At 37.3% G+C, this 9,175-nt stretch overlaps 1 protein-coding gene and 2 long non-coding RNA genes across 3 annotated transcripts; 1 reads left to right on the top strand and 2 right to left on the bottom strand.

Moving 5' to 3' along the window:
• LOC107608544 lies at positions 281 to 613 on the bottom strand. Its single transcript, XR_002350736.1, has 2 exons — positions 559 to 613; positions 281 to 410 (listed from the first exon to the last, which is right to left on the bottom strand). It is a non-coding gene; the product is annotated as an uncharacterized LOC107608544 (long non-coding RNA).
• Positions 875 to 1,665, bottom strand: LOC110264561. Its single transcript, XR_002350735.1, has 2 exons — positions 1,300 to 1,665; positions 875 to 1,133 (listed from the first exon to the last, which is right to left on the bottom strand). It is a non-coding gene; the product is annotated as an uncharacterized LOC110264561 (long non-coding RNA).
• Positions 3,282 to 4,121, top strand: LOC110264560. Its single transcript, XM_021106695.1, has 2 exons — positions 3,282 to 3,596; positions 3,711 to 4,121. The coding sequence occupies exons 1-2, from the start codon at positions 3,443 to 3,445 to the stop codon at positions 4,115 to 4,117; spliced, it is 561 nt and encodes a 186-aa protein (XP_020962354.1). The 5' UTR covers positions 3,282 to 3,442; the 3' UTR covers positions 4,118 to 4,121.

The following is a 9,175-nucleotide window of genomic DNA, read 5'->3' as shown; positions in this document are numbered from 1 at the left end:
TAAAGCGTAGCTATAACTTTGTTCAGGTTCTATTGTTCTTTTTCTAATCTTTGTAATAAAATCTTATAAAATTCATAGATAATTATAAAATTTATACAATGACCATTAATTTTAAATCAACTCATCCAATCTTTATAAACTTGTCACCAAATAGTGTGATTGATCACATGACATGCTCTAACAAAATACCAAAAATCAAAATCATTACAACAACTATTACATTATCTACTTCCTTTACATATTATTACATAAGAGAAAATGTTTTAGAATCAGTAGGAAGTTACAAAAGAGACCACTAGTTTTTACTGAAACAAAAAAACACTACTAGTACCCAAGCTAACGAAGATTCTAAGCAAGCTACCATCCTTGAATTACATATTACTAATCCAGGAGCCATCATTTCAATCCACCTGGATGATATACCAAACACAATGCCATGCAGCTCTTGAGAAAACAGGAGCCATCAATTCAATCCACCTGAAGAAAATAGATAATCTTCCTTCAAGTCTAGGAAAATAAAGAGAAAGCCAATTGAATTACTTATTACCGAAACTTTACCTGGTACAAGGAGGAGCAATGCTGCTTAAATCACAACCTCCAATTTTGTATGTCCTTCTGCAAGTACAACAACCAAAAGTATGTAAGAACATGATTGTGAGTATATGCATCTTCAAAAGCTTTCCGTTAAGCTATGCTTTTCTTCTATTTAATTTTCTCAATTTACACTAGAATAGTTATGTATAACTTATTTCAATTAACTCTAGAATTCGTTCATATCTTCTCACTTACTGCACTCAAGAGTAGTTTTCTCTCCATAAATCATATCTTAGGGAGAATAATACACAAATGTATGAAGCTGCTAACACTTACTTTAATTTTAAATTTAAGAAAATGAAAGACATGTACTTACAGTGAGAACTGGACCAATTGTCAAGTCCTCTAGCTTTTTTCTCTCAACAAGATCTTTCAATTTGGATACCAAGGAAGTTAAAACCCAGTTCTAAGCACAGTAAGTAACTGAAAAATTTCCAGAGCTGGTTGTGAAATCTCCACAGCAAGACCTTTCAGAAAGTTGAGGATCAAGTGCTGGTTGTGAAATCTCCAACCCTTCACTTTTAATGATAGATATATAACTGAAATCATTTGAGAATCATTAAGATTTTGTAACATTATAGGAGTGGCCATTTAAAAAAAAAATAAAACAGAAGTAATCTCCACCAATTTTGTTTTTAATTAAACAATTTAAGAGCATCAAACTATATTTTTTCTAATTTTTAGAAATCAGAGATGGTTTTCAACATTCTTATCTGGGTGGAACTCTTAAACTCCAAGGTCCTCATCCCAAAGGAAAATGTCCTCATCCTAAAACAAAAATCTGGGTGTAAGGAAACATAATACACATCTAAGACAATAAATAACAATTCCTAAAATAGAATCCACAAATTAGGTGGCTAAATTTTCTAATCTGCATTCACTAGGCCTTGTGAACCTTTTCCACATATGCCTGCAACCAAAAGCACAGGAATTGTAAGACAATCTAGAAAGGCTAATTGTAAGCAATTACTCATTTTTCATCAATTCTGGGACAACCCAACTTTGACAAGAGAGAATATCTAAAAGCACAATAGCAGATGTAGATTAAGAAACTAACACAAATATCCATAGCAGAACAGAATATTAACCAAAAGGCTGCACTTTCATCAAAGATTATAGTCAAACTAAAGGGCAGAATTAATTGGGTTGCAACAAGCTGATGGAACTCTTAAATTCCAAGTTTCTAGTCATGTTTACCTCCTTCTGATAAAGTATAAGCAAGTCAGGCATACTATAAAGAAATGAAAAGTAACTAAGACTATTATATCATGATACATGTTTTATGCCATTGAAGTGTCAATTAAAAAGATTATGTAAGCTATATCAATAACTTCAAACACAAACAATAAAGAATAAAAATGCATCTATAAGGAGAGGACAAACTTTTAAAAGATATCTATCCGACAGCATTATATGACCATCTTCCCTTACCAACACGTTCTCGGGTTTAAGGTCTCTGTAGATGATCCCAAGCAAAAGTAAATACTCTAAAGCAAGGAGAACTTCTGCCACATAAAACCTGCATTCAAAGATTCATCAACTTATAAATAGAGTGATCATTAAAGATATAACTATAAACCAATACACCAGCAAAATTAATCTATTTGTCATAAGTTGGATACATGTTTCATAATGAGAAATTAACATATCAAGCAAGCTGTCAGAGAGGCCAATTAATTGGTATATGAGTTCATCATTTTTTATCAATTGTCAACAAAAAGAATTTATTTGTACTATTATCCATTCATGTATTGCCAAAATAACATGATCTGGAAACTGTAAAACTTTCACAAGAAGCAACAATCGATTAAAACTGAACTCTAATGGAATCAGAATGTAACAATTCTGAGAAAACAGAAAGCATGGAGATAGAGTAATCAACTAACCATAAAGGCAATAAGTAAAATAAAGAGGAACATATCCATGAGTTTTTCCAACAATAAGGCCATAAGAAAACAAATCAACTTGGTTAGTTATAAAACTAGCAAACCATGTTTCGCTACAAATAGGGACTGGAGTGATTAGAGGTACATCAAAAACCCCAACTGTGGAACAATTGAGTTCATAAATCTAATACAGAATCAGCTAATATCGGGTTTGCTAGTGACTTATCAACACTAGTACCACACTCACTAATTTCAGTATAGGTGAAACTTTGTTTAGCTTCCTAGTATAGGCCCATGAACATGATTCCGAGATGGTCTTAAGGGAGGCCGCGTAGGACGGGGAGTCCCGGATGTAGAAGGAGGATCATGCTGCTGTGCAACAGAAACTGAATTCTGAACCTCTGATAAAGACTCTACTACTCCATTTGCAGGTGACTCAATGAAGAAATTATGAACACAAGCTTGAAATTGAAATTTCAACTCAGCTCAGTGAATTAATCAATATCTGATCATCCAAAAAGCCCTTTAATTATAGAATCTCCTGCACACCATTAAAACGTAAATCAATGATTATGCTGATTGAAATAACAGACATTATTAATATGCAAACACGGAATGAAATTTGAACAAGCAAAAAACAAAAAGAAAGCTTGGCATAATCTTCAAGAATAACACATTCAGTGGAAAAATCACTCCAAATGGAACTTTACATCATAAAGCACAATCAACTCAACAACTTCATCAAGCAGAAAGAAAAACTCAAAGGGGTTCCAGAGACAGTAAAAGGGTCAAGATTTTTTTACATGTTTCCCAAGAACCCACTCATCATTCAGAACCAACAACACTTATATGAACAAAAACACAACTTTATCAGACAAATGTGAGAATATGATATCGCATTGAAATTTTCGACGCCCAGAAAATTCCAAAAAGGTGGAAGAGAAACGAGTAGAGAGACGGTGATGAAGAGGCAAACCAGCGCGATGTCACCGTCGTCATCCCGGCGAGAAAACGCGCCGGAAAAAATTCACGCCAAGACCATCGGCTGCATGTCTGGCATTCTCCACCTCATCTCCCGCTCCAACAGCCGCCGCCAATGCCGCTTCCTCACCTTCGGTCCGTTTCACATTCTCCTGTAAAACACCAAAATCCATTTCATTCTTCGCTAAATTTTCGATTGTTCACATAACTAATCGTTTCTTTTTCTTTTTTAATTCACCTCATTATCAGGTAACAAGAAGAATCCTAAGAATAATTCTTCTTCCGCCATTTCCTTTATCGCCGCCGGAGAAATATCAAAAGAGGAGAAGACTTCCGAAGTTGCCACCGGCCGGAAATCGATATCGCCATGCGAGGTGCCGAGAAGCCCGACGTTACTCGCGGAGATTCGCCAGTCTCGTGCGACAAAGCCTCAATCGCCGACCGCGGAGAGTCGCTCGCCGGCTTTGGTGGCGAGGTTGATGGGACTGGACGAAGCACCGGAAGCTGCGCTGGCGGAATCGGTGGTGGAGAAGAGACGGCAGCTTCTCGAAGCGCTACAATGGTGTGATGCGGACTTGAAGGCGCTGAAGAAGATTATCGAGGCGGTTCAGTTGACGGATCCACTGCCATGGTGGGAGTTCCGGAAGAGAGAGTGACGGCGGAGGCGTGGCGAGGGCTGGGGTTCTTCGTGGAGGGCTGCGGTTCTTCGAAGCTTTTAGGGTTCTGGGTTCTTTGAAGGAGAAAGAGGGTTCTTTAATTTCATATATTGTTATTTGAAGAGAATTATTTATGTAACAATGGGTCAATTGCTAACTTCTGGTTCTGGGTTCTTTGAAGAGAAAAAGGGGGTTCTTTCATTTCGAATAATGTAGGAGAGAATGCAGCGTTTTGATTTATAAAGGAACGCAGCGTTTTATGTTTGGAAGGACCTTTTGGCCACGCTTTTGAAGCGTTCCAAAAGAGTTGTAGGAAACGGCCACGCTTTTAAAATGTCACTAAAACAAAACTTTGTCGTCGCACTTTAAAAGCGTGCATGTTTCTCTCTATGGCTACGTTTTTTAAGCGTGGCAATAAAAAGCGTGGCCAAATCTCGAATCAATTGCCACCCTCATAAAAGCGTGGCCATAGACTCTTTTCGCCACGCTTTTTAAGCGTAGCAAAAAAAATGTAGCCAAATCTCTAATCAATCACCACCCTCATAAAAGCGTGGCCATAGGCCTTTTTTCTTGTAGTGAGAGTAAAGTTCTCACTATATGTTAGCTACGCATGTAAGTGAGAGAGCAATATAGACAAAGGGCATATCAATTAATACTTGATGCAAGAGTGAAGTCAAAGCATAGGTAAATGAGATGAAAAGCATGTTGCATCAAGCCTAATCAACAATCGACACGAACAAGATTATTGATAAGCATGAGAGCATTTGGTCCCATCCTAACTCAACGATAATAAGGTACAAAAACAAGGGATCATGAGTTAGGAAGGACTAAAGCACTAATCTTGTGTGTAGAGCAAATATTACAATTAATATCAAACAAGTCACAAAGCATCAAGATTAACTAAGAAATTCTCAACAATTGAATATAAGAATCCAACACCATTATTAAAACAAGAAACGTAGAAAATAAAAGGAAAAACAAGTTACAAAAAAAATAAAATTAAAATGCAATGCATGAAAACAAGGAAATGCAATAAAAGAAAATGGAAGAAAAGAAAAAAAATTTAATTTTTTTTTAAATTTTTGTTTTATAAATTTTTTTTATTATTATTATTATTTTTATATTTTTAAAAGAAAGAAAAAAAATTTTCCAAGAGAGGAAGAAGAAAGAAAAAAATATAGAAAGAAAGAAGAAGGAAAGAAGAAAGAAGGAGAAAGGAGAAAGGAGAAAAACAGGATGCAAATCCGCGCATATGCGCCATGCGTGCTCAGGCGTGGATGCAGCACGGACAATCCGCGCGCGCGCCATGCGTGCTCACGCGCGGATGCAGCAGGGACAATCGGCGCGCGCGCGCCATGCGTGCTTACGCGCGGATCGCCTGGCACAAAGTAGGCATAAAGTGGGCACAACTCTCTGGTTTTTGTACCAGGAGTGTGATATGCACCACCGGCGCGCGCGCGCACTGCGCGCTTGGCGCCGATTCCCTTTTTTTTTTAAAGAAGCACAAAAACAGAATTTAATACTCTCTTAATCTATAAACATTCTAAAGCAACCAAAATTCAAATTTAACAACAAATCTTTTTGGTTTTTGAAAAATTTTCAAATACACTAAGAACAAAACTTATACTACAAGCAAAATGCAATCTAACTACAACTATTCTAAGCAAAGCATGAATGCAATAAACAACCTACCAATAAAAGCAAAATGCATAAGAGTATAGAAAATAAGAAAAACTACCTACAATGGCAACTCCAATCACTTATTGACCAAATCTAAAAGAGAGTGGAAAGAGTTTACCATGGTGGGGTGTCTCCCACCTAGCACTTTTAGTTTAAGTCCTTAAGTTGGACATTTGGGAAGCCCCTTGTTATGGTGGCTTGTGCTTGTACTCATCTTGAAACCTCCACCAATGCTTGGACTTCAAGTAAGCTCCAAAATTCAAAACTAATGGCAGCAAGCTTTGATGAAGTTCCACACAAGCTAAGGGCTTCCAAAATTGATCTTCATCTATTCCCGGATCCCAAATCTTGTTTCTACACCCATCTTCAAGTTGATCATCACAATTCCAATTGGGTGAGAAGTGATCCGAATTCTCAAGGAAGCTTCCAAACAACCTCCTAGACCCATTCCATTTGGTTTTACACCAACCATTGCCATTCAACTTTGAGCATGCAACCATCATGAACTTGGGATGATGTTTCCAACCACTACACATCTCTCTCTTACTCTTAACTCCACAAAGAGCTCTAAGTTGACCATCATTTTCAATCAAACCATATTCAAGTGGGAAAGTAAAGATTAGAGATAAGAATTTTACCCATTTGAATGTTATGTTAGATGGTGGCTTAGGAAGGGGTGGTCCTAATGATCTTGCAAGTTCCACTCCTTTATGCTCTTCTTTGACGACCTCCACCTCTTTACAAGCTTCTTCAATTTCAACCTCTTCCTCTTGGTGGCTTGCTTCCAATTCAATTTCTTCTTCATTACTCACCAAGCGCATGAGAGGTTGTGCATCTTCTTCCTTACCCTCTATGTCAAACCCGATTGGAGAGGATTCAATTGTGCATAAGAATTCTTCAATGATTGAATCCATCTCTTGGTCAACCTCTTCAAAGACTTCAACCACTTCTTCCGGCTCATTTGTCTCAACTTCTTCCCCTTGTGACAATTCTTGCTTCAACTCCTCTTCTTCACCTTAAAGCTCTAAAATCACTCCCTCACTATGCTCCTTGGTTGCTTCTCCACATTCGTCAATGGGAGTTCCTTGATTGCTTAGTTGGGAGGAGGCCATATTGCTAACGGCTTCCACTAGGATAGCCATCTTGACTCCTAACTCTTTAAACTTTTTTTCATCCTCCTCTTGTCACCTTAGGATATGAGATTCAAGATCTCTCAATTCATGCGTGAGGGCTTCATCGGGAGGTGATGGTGGGTGGGAGAGAAGGTTCATTATTTGGGAGAAAAGGTTCATAATCGGAAGTTGGTTCATCTTGGTAAGGGTATGGAGGTGGTGTATATTGAAGTGGTTCTTGAGAGTAATTGTGTTGGAATGGTGGTGGTTCCATGTGTGGTTCATATGGTTCATAAGGTGGTTGATATGGTGGATAAGGGTTAGGGTCATATGGGGGTGTTTGGTGGTATGGGGCTTGTGAGTAAGGTGGTTCAAAATTAGGTTGAGGGGGTGGTTCATAGGCATGTGGTGGTGGTTGTTGACAATTACAATAAGGGTCACCACATCCATTAGATTGATATGCATTAGGATGAGAGTTATACCCATAAGAATTCGGAGGTTGTTGTTGCCAAGAAGGGTGATCAATCCTTTGAGGCTCCTCCCATCTTTGATTGTTCCATCCTTGATGCACATCCTCATTATAGTTCCCATTTCCTACAACATAATTTGAACCAAACTCATAGCCAAAGTGGTGAGAATTCATGATAACAAATAAAAACAAAAGCTAACAAAAATAAGCAACTAGTCCTAAGGCTAACAAAAACTAACAAATAAGCAAAAGGCAAACATATTCACAATAGCCATTAACATAACACCATTGCAACTCCCCGGCAACGGCGCCATTTTAATGAGAGAATTTTTTATGGTTTAGAATTTATCTAATGAAGTCTCGTTGTGAAGTATAGTTTCCAAGCCAATCAAGAATCCTTTCATGCAAAAATATCGGTTGTCACAAAGAACAAACCCCAAATAAGAAATAACCGGAGTATTTTGGACTCCGGGTCGTCTCACGAAGAGTTGCAATGAAGTGATCAATTATTGGCTATGAAGGGGTAAGGGGGTTTTTGATTGATAAGAGGGGCACTAAAATAAATGACAAGAAAAGTAAATCAAGCAAATAACTAAAGAAAGCAATTAAAAAAGAGAGACATTCATGGCAAGAATTGAGATCATAGGCCTTCTATCCTAGTCATGCAATGATTAATTCATCTTATTTAGTCAACTCCAACAAATAGGGAGAAATTCAAACAAGATTAATCAATCATACCACAATAATAACAAGAATTTATCTTATTACGTCATCTCCAACATTGGAAGAAGGTATCATATTATCTTCCATGAGAGAAAGTCTAACAAGACTAGCTAATCTCAATCCAAAAGTCCTAATCAACTCACTAATTAACTTAGCAAAAGATTAGCGTCAATGGAAACAATAATCCAAAAGTCCTAATCAACTTACTAATTTAATTAGCAAAAGATTAGCGTCAATGGAAACAATATTAGCTAACAACTCTAGATCACCAACATGAGTTGGGTTTTTCATGACTCAAGATTGCCCAATCACTCTTTCCAAGCCAAGAATGCTCAAAATCTACTCTAACATCCAACCAAGCATTTTATCAAATACTTGGAAGGCATATATGGAAAGCATAGTAAATGTGCAAGAATAATAAAATCTACCAACTATCAATAGCAAGAAAAGTAAATCAACAACTCAATTCATCAATAAAAAGAACATCAAACATTAAATTGCATTAAAAGAAAATGGAAATCCAACAAGAGTTCATAAGCATAAAAGTAACAAAATGAAGGAAATGAACAAGTAAAACTAAAAGTGCAAAGATATAATACAAGAAATTAAGAAGAAAAACTAAATCAAAACAAGAATTATAAGTTGGATTTAAGAAAATTAAACCTAAACTACCCTAAATTCTAGAGAGAAGAGAGAGCTTCTCTCTCTAGAATTCTACCCTAAAACATGATAAAAACTAAACTATGACTACTTCCTTCATTCCCCCTTCAATCCTTGGGTTCAATAGCAGCGGAAATGGGTTGGATTGGGCCCAAAATGAGCTGCAAAATCGCTAGGGGCGATTTCATAAAAGTGGGCCACGGACAGCATCGGCGCGCGCGTGTAAAGTGCGCGTGTGCGCCCCTGAACGCGAAGTAACATATGGCAAAATTTATATCATTTTGAAGCCCCGGATGTTAGCTTTCCAACGAAACTGGAACCATCTCATTTGGACCTCTGTAGCTCAAGTTATGATCGTTTGAGTGCCAGGAGGTCGGGCTTGACAGTTTTACGGTTCCTTCATTTCTTCATGAG

This window comes from Arachis ipaensis, chromosome B07 (assembly GCF_000816755.2).
Source record: "Arachis ipaensis cultivar K30076 chromosome B07, Araip1.1, whole genome shotgun sequence".
Classification (NCBI taxonomy): domain Eukaryota; kingdom Viridiplantae; phylum Streptophyta; class Magnoliopsida; order Fabales; family Fabaceae; genus Arachis; species Arachis ipaensis.
Note: the sequence above shows the minus strand (reverse complement) of the source record. Positions and strands in the feature narration are given on the sequence as shown.

Bases quoted from the DNA above. Each gene is read 5' to 3' on its own strand.
- LOC110264560 (XM_021106695.1), top strand. From the start codon at position 3,443: ATGAAGAGGCAAACCAGCGCGATGTCACCGTCGTCATCCCGGCGAGAA. The intron at 3,597-3,710 runs GTCCGTTTCACA...CCTCATTATCAG, and splicing joins ATGCCGCTTCCTCACCTTCG to GTAACAAGAAGAATCCTAAG.